General features: G+C 36.7%; 2 protein-coding genes across 2 annotated transcripts in view; both read right to left on the bottom strand.

Annotated features, from left to right (window-relative positions):
• lrp2b (low density lipoprotein receptor-related protein 2b) overlaps positions 1–1,369 on the bottom strand; it is a gene marked incomplete at both ends in the record, with an annotated part of 43,833 nt that extends 42,464 nt beyond the window's left edge. The window contains 2 exons of the mRNA XM_080048471.1: positions 348–458; positions 1,303–1,369. Coding sequence (XP_079904597.1) covers positions 348–458; positions 1,303–1,369 — 178 coding nt within the window. The remainder of the gene's footprint in view (positions 1–347; positions 459–1,302) is intronic.
• Positions 1,370–3,089: 1,720 nt separating this feature from the next.
• LOC307266449 (uncharacterized protein) lies at positions 3,090–13,368 on the bottom strand (the record flags this gene model as incomplete). Its single annotated transcript, XM_080048470.1, has 7 exons — positions 3,090–3,114; positions 5,442–5,590; positions 5,732–5,969; positions 6,254–6,341; positions 9,091–9,213; positions 9,393–9,649; positions 13,355–13,368. The coding sequence occupies 7 exons, from the start codon at positions 13,366–13,368 to the stop codon at positions 3,090–3,092; spliced, it is 894 nt and encodes a 297-aa protein (XP_079904596.1).
• Positions 13,369–14,686: the final 1,318 nt, after the last annotated feature.

Genomic DNA, 14,686 nt, shown 5'->3' with positions numbered 1-14,686 from the left:
TTGCTAGCTATGGTTGGCCCCCTTTGTTAATATACCCTTTGTTTACATGCCCGTTTACAGAGACTAGGGTGTGTATTGACACCAGATCTTTTTTTCAATGCACATACAAGTACAGATTATGAGAGATATAGACTGATTTTGACAAAAAAGCGATTTTGACAACAAACATTCTCTAGAATAGCTGACTCCACCTTTAAAAGATTTATTATTTCAAAAACATTCATCTATTTGTGTTGTGTGTGTGGTAAGTGTATAGGATCACTGGAAACAATGCTTTTTTTAAATCATTGTTTTGCTTGGTACTCTCTGTGTGACCCAGTGATTGGTGGAAATAGGGAAATACTCACGACAGTTCAGCTCATCTGAGTCATCTGCACAGTCTTTAGTCCCATCACACCTCCAAGCAATGTTGATGCATTGTCCACTAGTGCACTGAAACTCTGCACTTCCACAGCTTCCTGCAGAACACACACACAGACAGAAGGATAGATTTAAAACATCTGGCATCATTCTATGCATGGTGTGTGAGCTTGAGTTTTAGTCATTTATGCATTAAATATTGTTTGAGTTGCACCTGAAAATGTCAGGGGTGAAAAAAATTAACCAGAAATGTTTACTGTTTCCTTGACAAATGAGTGACCATATTTATGACAGCTGTAGCCACACTTGGTGTGCAACATTTGAACCTTAAAACATGTGATTTGGTCATTAAAGGATAGTTAATTCTTCACCATGAATTAACAGTCCATCGTTTGACCTTGGAGTATACAGCCCATCATTTAAAATATATACACATAATTGATGTCTGAATCAGCACAGAGACGTGTACTTTGTCTCACTGCATGAATTCATAACTTTTACAGTATTTTGTGTGTCACAATGACCACACAAAAAGTCCAGACATTAGTATAATGTGTTTTAAAATGTATGACTGCAGAAAGAAATTGTATGATTCAAGGATTTCCTTTGAGATAATTTTCTTCACAAAATATTTTAACATCACATTGAAATGCGGCTTAAAAACAAAGGGTTAACCCTTTAGCTTAAATTGTCAATAACTGCATGGTTTTATTAATGTAATAATTGCTCATTTATCTCAACAACAATCTCACATTCTTGTGCATAAGAAAAAATAATGGTATTGGGAAAGACGAAATCCCTTAAAACTTAAAATGTTTTGGTGAACATATTATAAACAAATCCCACTGATTGCAACTGACCATTATATTATTCATCACCCAATAGACAGATTTGACATATTGGTGACTAAGTATATTTTTCAAATCAACAGTATTCACATACCTTGAGTCAGTTGAATTCCATGGCACAGCAGCAGCAGAAATAGAAGATGAAGACCGGTAAGGCCCATTATTTAATGCTGGTGTTAGTTTGACAAAGTGTGCGCACTCATGCTAAATCAAACTTTGTCAACCCAAAATGAGCCTGCGAAAGACACTGCCTTTGGGGACTGAGATGTATAACCCGGAGCAATCAGCAGACCAATGATGTGACATGGAGTAATTCAGCTTTTTATGGCTGGCTCCTTTACATAAACTTCTTCTAAGATTAACTTGTACCTGTTTGCATGGTCTCTGCATCAGCAGAATTTTGTCTTACTCATTTTTGTGTAACACTGTGACAGGAAGTTACCACCGCCTGTGGCTGAAACCAGGGTTAAGATAGGCTATCCTCATTATTTTAATTTCAACACCCATTAAGCAAATACCAAGACACTACAGCACAACTGACATGCTTATTTGGGACTTTTAAGAGCACAATTTAAAATCTGAAAGTAGTTGGTATATACAGTATACTGTTTGTACATATAGGGTGGTTTAAATAAATATGATTGTTGTACTGTATGTGACACATGTTAAATTAATTGCCCAAAAATACAAAATCCCTGCAATAATAATTATTGATAAAACCATTGTAAATGCATAATGGAGGGTGTGGTGTACCAGTGATTTAGTTTCACTATGAGTTGCACAGATACTCATTTTAGATTTTCAATATAAATATACAGATGGATAATTAAGGTTTTAATATGAATATTAATTCCACCCTGGTTTGAGCAAACCAACACAAGCTAATCATTAACTGGAACTGTGTGTTGGGCGTTGATATCAAATAATTGCCACATTATTGAGACATGGTCATATTAGCAGTAATCAGATAAACAGACTATTGGCAGCTTCTTGTGGATTTCTATATCGCATTTTACAATTTATTTATTTATTATTCTTTCGGACACACACAATACACAATTTTCTCTTTGACATATTCATACATATTTCTTTGTGTTTTGGTCCGAAGGGTAGCAGGAGAAGCCAAAGGCTATTCAGGTCCCGCCCCCATTTTCATCAGATTCAGATACACAGATACACAGCTACTGATACAGATAAAACACAATTCTCTTGTTGTTGTTTTTGTTTTTAGTTTTTTTAAGAACCTGCAGTCCAATACACAGTCAATTTTAGGTCTCCTTATTCATTGACAGTGCACAGCAGACATGCTTTCCATTTTCCCAATGAATTTTGATTACTCATCGTTATTAACCTCTCTTTCCTCTGAAGCCATTTTTGCGATGTCTCCTTTGATAGCTGCAATATCGGATCCCATTTTTGCTATCTCCTCCCGAACTCAATTTCTGCTCTGGTAGTCTAAACACATCTGCAAAAGTATTCAAAACAGTCAAGTCTGTCTTCTGACCTCTGATTATTTGTTATGGTATTGTTATGGTAGTGACATTCACATTGTGCTCAGCGTTTTAGTAAGCTGTCTGTCTGTAGTTTTCAATAATTTTTTAAACATAATTATTTTTTAAATTGCGCAAACTGCAACTTCCTGTGACATCTTCGTCTAGATTATGTAATAGTTTAATACCCTTTACAGAATTTTCTCAGTGAATTTTCTTTGTGCAACAATGTGCAACCATGTCACAGTATTGTGCTTAGTAGGTTTATAGCACAAAGGAATATGGCTGGTGCAAGAAAAGCAGGAAGTGGTGAATATTTACGACAGAGGCAAATGCTGTATGAGTGAAAGGCCAATTGAGAGAGTGTTTTATGTCACATTTATCCTCATCCCTAGAAGATATTGGGACCATCTGCTCTGACAAGAGATACATCAAATATACAACACATCAGATGTTTATCTCCCAACAGTCCCCCATCACTGAATCTTCAAATCTTTTTTCTTCTTCTGACTGATACACCTGCTGTGTGCATATAGTCACTTTTAATTTTTTTCATTTATGTCAATAACTTTGGTTCCACAAGGCTCAAAATGAGGTCCAGTCTCTATCTATTAACAACATTACCTGATCTCTCACAAGCTGTCAACATTGCATTTGAGAAATTTCAACATTCCTTCACCCACTTACAAACTGCACTTACTCACCTCAAATTGTGCTGAATGTGCAGAAGAACAAAAATTTGTAATTTTCGTGATCCAGTTCTATCGATAACAGGGACCTACAGTATAAACTTGTTGCCAACCTACATCACATGGTCTAGGGCTTTATCAAACATATAGTGACTGGCTATTGCATCATGCGCCTCAAACGAGGACTGCATAGGGAAATACTGCCTTTAATGTGGATGCAACAGTTTAATGAAACAAACTGTGTCTCCTAAAGATCAATACACTGGTACTTTTTAGACAGTCGAACTCCATTGTCCATCTTCCCACCCCTGTATGCCCTCCTCATAACTGAATTTCCCCTTTTATTTCTTTACTCTTATTTGTAATTAAAAAAAAAATTAAGACAGTATGTCATAAAAAGCAAAGTTATAATGTGGAAAAACACAGTGGTCAAGCTTAAGCACAAACCCTTTTCATCACTTGCACAACTGTTTTGAAATACAGTAGTTTGTATTGATAAAATGTTGGCGCCCTCCAGTGGGACTTCCAGAAAATACACTGTAAAATGTAACCGCCTCTACAAAGACTGCATAGGGTGGTGACTTGCAGAAGCAATTGATAATAATAATAATAATAATAATAATAATAATAATAATAATAATAATAATAATAATAATAATAATAATAATAATAATAATAATAATAATAATAATAATAATAATAATGAGAAGAAGAAGAATTTATTTTCAAATTGGTTCAATGCATTCAAACTTTAATGGATGGAAGGAATTATATATCATGATAAGTTACAAATGAAAACAAGACAATACATGCAGTGATAAAATATATTTCTAAATATCATTATTTCCCTTATTTATGCTGAATAACAGCTTGATGTCAACATAAACAAAATATACACTCAGCTAAACAAAATAGAAAAAATCAAACAATTTCAACTCCGTAAACATTTCATACACATTCTACTGAAACACATTTTATAGATCAGGTGTGTCGAAACCTTTTTCACTGATAGCCACATACAAAGAAATATATATACGGGTCTGGCCTGGGCCACTCACTAAAGGTGAGTATGTCGCCTCACTTCTAGTGTATAAATGTTAGAAAAATCAATCAAATTGATCAAAAGTAAGTGCTGATACCCAATAAGCTATCCAGACAGAGCCGTTTGTTTTGTTAAAAAAACACTGCAATATCCAACCAACGTTTTTGAGCTTTCATCTCATTTGGAGAAGTCCGATGTATCTGCAACTACGTGTCAAGTGATGCTATGTTAATGTAGGGAATGATAATTGTTTCATCCGCTCTATTTTCACATAGTGAATGACAAGAAACCTGAATAAAATATTACTAAGGTAATGACCTCGGTGTCCTCAATGGTAGATACGGACATGCTGCTTGGCACTTAATGGGAGCAGTGATGCTGCGCTTTGGACTGAAGGGCCATATTCCATCACATTTTTAGAATTTGCTGCGGGCCGCAGTTGGCTCACGGCCCGTAGTCTGGACACCCCTGGTATACAGGAACTAAAGTGCCCTGTTTGGGAGGAATAACTAATTACAATTTTTACAAAGAAACTCGTCTCATTCACAAAACCCCGAGTTAAAGATGACATTGTGACTCATTATGATCCTAAAACATTTTACGTACAAAATGATTCCTTGTAAATTCATAGACGAGTCTCAGTAAAATCTTTATTCCTGGCTTCATGCCGTTTAACAACTTCAATCTCTTCAGTAATCAATATCTTTATTGACAGATAATAGATGATAAAAAGAAACATTTGAAAAGCCCTACAGTTCCTCTCATATCCCACAACTTCACAAAAACAGTGAAGGAAAGACAGGAATGATTTATGACAGCTTATTTTTGGTCACAATAGAGTTCACACTGTACGATTAGTGTGTACAGAAATGTGTACTGCTGCTTCCGTTTATAGAACTCTCAATGTAATGGGTTATTACTGGTTTACAGTTATTGGGGAGAGAAAAAAATAGATTTGATCAGTTACAATGTCACTGTACGAAAAACCTTTGTGGTTCCATATTAATTGAACCGTCTTCCATTGTCGTGCACATAGTAAGGGTTGGTGTGGCCTTGGCTGGAAGCATACGGGTTGTTCTGAGGTCGATTCTGGGCATAGGGGTTGTTCTGGGCTCGAGCCTGTGCGTATGGGTTCACGTCATTAACGTCCTCGTAGGGCCGCTACAATGAGAACATTTATTTATGAGTCAATTGCAAAAACAAGCATTTACTGTACATCCCTGATATGTATTTTGTTTTCTGCTCAGCATTTTTTGAGTCCTTCTGTTACAGAAACTAAAACCTTCATGTACACACACTCACCGAGTTCCTCATGTTTGGCCGAGTCATCTCCATGTTGTTCCTGCCGTCCCAGCTGCTGGGGGTTGTGGCCCGTGGGATCCTAGGCACCCCACCATTGGCAAAGGCATTGGCTGAGCCATTGGCTGGGCCTGCCTTGCTGTTGGCTCCGTTCACCAATGGAGCCTTGGCGAAAGAGTGGCTGACGTAAGGCTTCCCAATATCCTCATCTGTGTTCTTCTTAGATCCCTTTTTGCTGGATCTGACAAGATAACACAAATGTATTTATTACTAACTAACTACTGTTACCGTATTTGTCTATAGTCTTTATTACATTCGTAAATTGATTTTTATTTGATTTAAAAAATAAAATTGCTAGTATAAAACACAGGGCTTCCTTGCTATACAAAAAGAAACGGTTCATAATAATGTGCTGGGTTACATTAAGGTTTATGTGTAACGAGAGTGAGAGATAAACATGGCAAAGACATGGCAGAGGCAATAATGAATGACTGTAAGTGGGCGAAAAAGTGAGGAGAAACTCACTTGCGTGCCACCAACGGCAGGAGAATGATTGTGACGAGCAGCAGTCCCCCAAGCACAGAGCCAGTGATTACCAGCGCCAGTTTCCAGTCTTAAAAAACACAACGGCAAAGACATCAATAACAAGACTTCACTTTGTAATCACTTTAATTCTTCCTTTTCTAAAAACAGAAACCATAACCTTACACAGTAAAGGCAAACTATTCAAAGCAAAACATTTACTCCGCTGACTTAAACATTAAAGTCTGTTTACTGGACTGGAGATCAGTTCAAAAAAGCATTAGCTTTTTGTTGCTCCAGGGAGTAGGGAGCAGCAGCACACAATCTGAGAAGCTGTCTAAAGTGATGTCACTTGAATCAGCCTTGCACAATATCATAGAAGACTTTCAATTAAATGCCTTGCGGTACATCACAAGTCTGCTTACATTCAGAATAAATACAAGCAAGTATGCTGTCAAAGACCTCTGCAGTCCCTTAGAACCCCAGTCACGCATTTGTGCGTTATATCACGTTATATCACGTTATATCATATCATATATATACACTATCTTATATTTACTTTTCATACACTGTTGTTAAAGGTATATCATTTAATGTGATGAAACATTTCTGCAGGATGATGTGTGCCCCCGAACATATTGCATTGGAGTTGGTTAGTTTGACGGTTGGAGGAGGTTTTTTTTAACAGCGCTTCAAGAGATACATTTGTACCAATTAATAGCTTAAGTTTTTTTTTACAATCCCTCATAAAGTATCAGATTTTTTTCTACAGTTCAGTTGTTTCTTATGCCTGTTTTTTTTAAAGGATTTTTTATCATGTCATGTTTGTTGTTTTGGCTTCACTGTCAAACACATGCTGTATACTCACTTTCCTTGCATTCAACGCCAGTATAGCCAAATGGGCACCTGAAAGAGAAGAAGAATGCTGTTCAGATTGTAAAAAGCAAATTGGTTATTTATGATACTGGGTATATATAAATAAATTGTACTTCATTTGATGTAGATAACGATTGCAAATTGTTTTAAGAGCAAGCTATGACAATTAGTACTTACTCGACACACCCGTCGGGACCAGGTTTTTTACCAACGGGACAGGTGACAGCTGAAAAGGTTAAGGTAGTGTGAAGTTGTTGTGTTGTATTTGTGTAGTACACACACACACACACACACACACACACACACACACACACACACACACACACACACACACACACACACTAAATTCCCTTACCAATGCATACTCTGCTACTAAACTCCGTCTCAATGTAGTTTGGTGTTTTACACTTGCAGCTAAAGGATCCATCTGCTGATTTGCATGTTGTACTAATGTCATCACAGGCACTTCTTTTACACAGGGATACCTCTTTAAATGAAGGAAACAAGAAAAGGAATTCAGACAGTGCGGCAAATACAGTTAGCATTATTTTGAAACACAGCTCTTTAAATATGTTTTATTTACCTTAAAACAAATACTTCTTGCTTGAATGCTATTATACAATATCTCAACCTCAAACTGTGTAAATATTGTATTTATATATGAGTCATAAGCTTACCTTTAAACTCTGTTGAAGTGCCGTTTTCAATATCTGTCAAAACATCTTCTGTTGTGATTTCAGACGTTGATTTGAATGCAATCTCTACAGTTGCATCAACACCCTGACTCTTCAGTGACCGAGTTGGACTAGTTGCTGGCCTATGTAGACAAACATCATACTTAATTATGAATACATTCTACAATTATCAAGTGCAATATGCTGTGTAGTGTATACTTTTATGGCGTATGGTGCTAGATGGAGAGACAGTCAGATGGTAAACACCATACTCACTTAGCAACAAGTTTCAGCACTGTAGATCCAGAGTAATCATCACCCCTTCCTTTGAACGCCTCATCAAGCTGTGTTTTGTGGGAAAAAACATAATTTTATTAAGGCCACCATCTGACTGGTAATGCACAGTCCCTTTATCTCCATTAGACCCATGTGATTATTTTTGCTTTTAGGACGGCTCTATTTAAAAGGTAGTTTTGCATTAAAAAATATCAAACATCTTAAAAAAAATCCAAAAAAAGGGGATACTTATTAATCAATCAATTAGTCCCTTCATGACACAGAGGGCATGCAGCTTTTGCAGTTGCATAAGATATTAAACAACAACCACAGTTAGCTGTTGTTTTTAAAAGATGTGCTGGAAAATGAAATGTGTTCAAATCATGGATAGATATATACAGTATATGTATTACACCTCTCCAAGTAGATGAGGGATATTAAACAACACACAAGAAATGGTGTGCATTACTTGCATTTATTAAAAGTCTTTCATTTTCACACAAAAATATACATCAAAATAGGAGAAAACCGATTACTTACTTCATCAGTAATTTTTTTTGAGGCCTCTTGAAATTCTGGTGACGTTGGATCTGACATATTATCGCTGTACACTAAGCCAGGCAGGACTAGTTGTCCAGGGAAAACTTTGGCTGAAATAAGAAAACATCATCTTAACAAATTGTACATACATTCTGTCATAACCATTTATTTTAAGCAATGGGTCAACCTTTGGGGAAATACACTCTGATGCATTTCAGAGAATTAGATGATAACATGAACCCTATTTCCTATCTGAAATGATAGGCCCATATCATAAATGATAGGCCATAGCAAGCACTTTTCTGTGGAATTTAACTTTAAGCTATATAAAATAAAAGTAAAATATGTTAAATATTATCTCACTGTAGTTTAAATGGAGCCTGCAAACATCCTGTCCAAAATAGCAAAGTGTAGCTGTTCATATTTCATGAGACAATTAACGTGGTTGTACGCAATTCGCAAACAAATACTTACCCTTCTCACAACTTTTGCTACTGTCACTGTAGTAATCACCAGCCAAACACAAGCATACAAAGGTTTGATTAGCACGAGCCTGACAGGTGCTCCCAACGCCACATGGTCCTTTGTCACAGGGACCTTTAATGTCAAAGGAAAAAGAAAACAGAACAATATAAAACTGTTGACAGCATTTTATGAAAAGTGGTGACATCTTGGATACTTTAAATCTTATTGTTAATACCTGGATCCGGAGCTCCAGTAGTTGGTTGTGTCATGGGCGGAGCATTCGTACTGGTGTTTATTGATCCAGAAGTTGCTGTGGTCGTACTGTCTGAAGGTGCTGTGGTCGTACTGTCTGAAGGTGCTGTGGTCGTACTGTCTGAAGGTGCTGTGGTCGTACTGTTGTCTGAAGGTGCTGTGGTCGTACTGTCTGAAGGTGCTGTGGTCGTACTGTTGTCTGAAGGTGCTGTGGTCGTACTGTTGTCTAAAGGTGCTGTGGTCGTACTGTTGTCTAAAGGTGCTGTGGTCGTACTGTTGTCTAAAGGTGCTGTGGTCGTACTGTTGTCTGAAGGTGCTGTGGTCGTGACGTTCAATGAGCGTTGGGCATCCACAAGACTACCTGAGACTGTTGTGGTCAAAGCAGCACAAATAAGCAGTTAGTAACTGACAACCTGCTGCTTGTTTAAGTGTTCAGCTAAAGCCATCTTGGAAATCCCAACGAATTTGACAAAACTATATCGAAACAATTGTCCATGAGATGGTATTGATTACAGGAACAAGGGATGATGATTGAAAAGTAATGATACAGACAGTAGCATGAGTTATGGGTTTCACATGCATGCAGTGTTTTTTCTTTTCTTTGGAGACTGAAAAAATACCAGCTTTTCACTGTGCAATAGCTTGAGCACTGGGGTTATCATATAGGTTAAAGTCCAATAATAACCAACCAACTAGTTTCATTGTTATTAGGCTACAGCTATTTTCAAAATCAGTAGTGTGGCAGCACAGTGGCGTTAATAGGAACTGGTGAACACATCCTATTGTTGCATACATTAAAGCTAAGTGAGTGAATACGTTGAACTGGATCTGTGAACAGGCATTTATAAGAAAGTTTCAGTTAGGTGACAAATTGAGAAACAGTTTGTTAGAACAGCAGTGTATATATGCCACGCCAGAAAAAAGAAATAAAAATGTATTACGGTAGCATCATGTTATAACATTAAAGGTTTCTTGTCACAAAAAATATTTTCACATCATTACGATATATAAAAACATACTCTTTATAACAAGAATATTTATTTTTATAACAATATAGGCCTACTTTTCATTTCTATAACAATATACTATTAATTTCTATAACAATATACGATTCATTTTTATAACATAAAATGTTTTATTGTTCTTGTTTCAACATGAAACATATTTCATATAACAATGAGATGTTCATATTATAACTTGATATTATTGACTTGAACTGATCTATTTTTCTTTTTCTGGTGTGGCAATACACCGCCGCTTCCAAAGAGATTCGACTCCATAGTCCTAAAACTGCTCAATAAAGCTCACTTGAAGCTAATTTAGGCTTCAAACATGTAAAGCATTAACCAGAGTCTAGTGTTAAACAGGGACACAGAAAAGAAAGGTAGGGTAATAAGATGATCATAAGGAAGGACAGATTGTCTGCATCAACACAGTAGTTAAATATTTATATTTGACTGTAAAATCACCAGACCAACCCTGACACAAAAAAATTGCTTTTTAGGCCAAGCTATAGCAATCATTCGAGTGTGTCTTCCTTTTTAACTGTTCATTTCTAACTCACTGGATTGCCTTTTTGAATTTAAAACAAACATTTTGGGAAAACAAATAAAAAATCTGATGGTATAGGGTGTTGAGAGAATTCGTACACTCACTAAAGGACAATGTTGCTCAGGTCTCTCCTTCAGCAGCATCAAACAAATAAATAATAATAATTCCAATAACTGTGACAGAGGTAGACAAGTCATGATGGCGGTAGAGAGAGGTTTATCCAACCACACCTAGGTCATCTCATAGGGTCATCTACATCAACTACATCATTGGTAGACTTTCATTCTCCACTTCCGAGGGTGTCACAGGATCAAGATTAATATAAAGTTAAAGATAATATTTTTTTTAAATACGAAGACTTACCGAGATAGGCTGCAACTAGCCAAAGGATATAGAGGAGTTTCCATTTTTGAGCCATTGGAGAAGAAAGGAACACAATTTCACCACAAGAAAGAAAGCTGGTGTAGTGAGAGGACAAGAGGACGAGGCTTTAGCGCCCTGAAACCTTGGTTGATTAGGGCTCAGGTGTCTACCACTGGCAGTTTTAATCATTAGCCACTCCTCCGAGCACTGTGTGCTAAAGTACATTTCCCGCCCAGAAAAGGAGACTCAGTTCATCAGTCTTCTATGACATGGATCTCTCTCTGTCACTATGTTTTCTTTTATGTCCAGACAGTTTGACAAAGGTCTAAGAGCTATATGAAGGCCATTCCCAGGCTAAGACAGGGACAACTATAGCCCTCGTAACAGCAAGGAAGAGCTGGCCATGTTGTTTGTTTGACAAATGATCTTTGGGAAGTGACATCAGCAATCTTAGTATATCATCAAGACCCTTTTGAAATTACAATAGAGTGTGTCATATTGCTAAAATAACATCCTTGTTGCTTTGATGAAGAAAAAAAAACTCAAACTCCACTCATGGAAGGTTTTGGATTGATGTCCAAAATACGCTCAGACATGTTTTGAATATTTTGTGTTAGACTTGATCATGTTGGCATCAATAGTCAATAGTGTGAGATTAAATGTTATATTTAAAATGTAAAACTATGAACCAACAACGGTGGCAGGTCACCTTCCTCCACTTCCTCCTCACGATCAACCCTCCAAGCTTCCCATACGACACATTAGACAGTTTAAAAGCCAGCAATTGAAATGTATTTAATTAATCAAAACGCCAGTTTTTTCACACAGATGAAAACGTACTATAAATACCAACAAAACATCTAGTTTCAAATGATATAAATGAGCTGGGCCCACATTAGATTGAGGTCATATTTCACATTCATGCCACCTTATTTACTCAAAATTCATATTCAAAAATCCTATGTTCTCAGGATGAAAAAGCACATTTTTATATGGACATGTTTATTCTACATGTTATTAACTATAATAAATATATATTTGCTCCCTAAATAAATAGGTAGCTCATGTTCTGCATTTGCAGTGTTCCTGGGTCAAACCACATGAAGAGCAAAGGTCCACTAATGTCAAGACTACTGTATGTTCTTTCTACAAGCTGACGCAGAGTTGGACCGATCCCATTTCTTTAAATAAAGGAGGAAGTTTCAATTCACAGGAGAGTTTTCTAAAGGAGGTTAATATCAAAGTGCAATTTACAACACATCACAACAAGCGATGTCACGTACATGAACTTATCTCGAAAGCTGTAAAGATGTAAAACATAATCGGAGGATTTCTATGGCAACGAAAAAAACAAAAACACTACCACAGTATAGTGGCGAAAACTTAACTTGTTTTAATGTTCGAGCAACGCTGCTCTTTGTCGTTAATGGCAATGTTAAGCTGCTTTCTTGGGTAAATAGAGCACAATTACTAATGTACATCTCAGCCTTAGACTTCATAAGTTACTTATAGTTATTGTATCGACCAGAAGGGATAAAGATAACATTCCTTGCCAGTCATTTTATGAATTTATGACAGTTTCACCAGTCGTCCCTTAACTCCGAGCCAACTTAGTCAAACTTGATTTCTTCACAGGCCCAATGACAAACATGACAGTGTCTAGACACCATCACCACAACAGAAGAAAACATCAAAAACATAAATCAAGTCTAAAAGTGTCCATTCAGAGAGGGATTCAACCCACTTAGAGCGGTGTTATCGAAAGGTACGGGGCCAATAAAACAGGGTTGGACGAAGCGTAATGCGACCTTTGATTCAGAGACGTCATAAGATGTGACATTATACAATCTGGGTGTAAACAGTAAAACAGCTAAAAAATAATAAGCAGTTGACAAGACCTGGGTAGTTGGAACATTATGAATCTCAAAGTGTGTTTCAAACAGTCAGCTTGAGAATGAAAGTCTAAAGTCATGCTTTTATAAAGTTTTAAAAGTTTAATGAGAACTGGGCTATCATACCATCACCACCCATAAAGTGACACTATCTCAAAGATGACTTTGATCCCAGTTGTATAATCAGAATTATCAAGGCCGAACTATTCAATCACCACACCAGCGTCATCATGGGTGTCTGTGGAAAAACTGAAATGGAGTAAAGATAAAAATAGTTATGGGTTAAATAAGGGTGAAGTAGGTCTAGCTCTGCTTTTTACGTATTTTTGTTTCTTTTTTTCTATTTCTTTCTTACAACTAACTCACATTACTCTCTACGAGTTCACTTTTTCAAGTGAGCAGAAATGAACCTGAACTGAATTGTCGAATCCCTGTTCATTGTGTTCAGTGACCAAGTCTTTCACTTAAATTTTAAGAACTGTTTTCTCCCTCCCACTCAACCACCACCATAACTCTGTGTATTTTCACTCTTTTCTGCACATGTTAAAATGCACACAATTCTCAAAACCGTTACATGTACTTTTAAAACCTAAAAGAAAAGAAAAAATTCAAATGCTTTGCCACACTGAACTCATATTTTCATTCCTTGATGCCAGGTGAGGAAAGGGTGGCAGATGAGGTGGAATTCAAAACATTTTGTAAATGCTGGCGACGATGTGCCGTTATCTTCCAGTGACACAGTGGTTTACAGCCCATCCCAGGTTTGTGTTACTTTTCTTCCACCATACTCTCTCATTTCTCAACCCTACTACTGTTCATTTAGTCATGGAGGTAAACGTTTATGACCAACAGCCCCATGATCAAATGTATCCTCTTGGATGCAATACATGCTGGATGTCTGGGCATTTCTGCAGTATATTGCCAGGGACATCAGCAACATCTTCCTTTCCCAGGTGGATTACAAAAGAGGACAAACTATGTGATAGACTAGGGTCAAGCACTGTTGCATTTTTATATTTGTATACTTTCATGGTTTCATTTTGTGCACTTTGAATTACTTTATGCTAAACAGGCACTAATAAAATCAATGAATGTAGTATATTGCAACATTTCTGGGCTATTCTACTTACTGTAAGGGTGCTAAATCAGTGCAATACAGACAAGCCTTTCTTTTTGTTGTAATGAGTTAATCCAGAGAGGTGAATGAAGTGTTCCAGTTGCATCATTGCCATTTTGAATGTAAGTTGAACTGTGCTGCACTACAGTATATGGCAGGGAAGTGTATGAACAGTTTCAAAAAAGGGAACTCGTACATGGAAGTTAAAGGACAGTAAACAGAAAAACAAAGGCCCAAACTAAAGTTTGAGTTATGCTAAATTGGGAAACGCACAGTAATTAAGTTAATCTGTGTGTCAAGCTCCTAAATTACATATGTGAAAGTACAACATTTACATAATATAAGTATGTAAATATATCATTTAAATTGTCAAAAATATTTACAGTCTTTACTTTTCACCCAACAATCAACATAATCCCACCAGTGGTGT

Source organism: Ammodytes marinus (genome assembly GCF_949987685.1).
Source record: "Ammodytes marinus genome assembly, chromosome: 20".
In the NCBI taxonomy this organism is placed as follows: Eukaryota; Metazoa; Chordata; class Actinopteri; order Uranoscopiformes; family Ammodytidae; genus Ammodytes; species Ammodytes marinus.
Note: the sequence above shows the minus strand (reverse complement) of the source record. Positions and strands in the feature narration are given on the sequence as shown.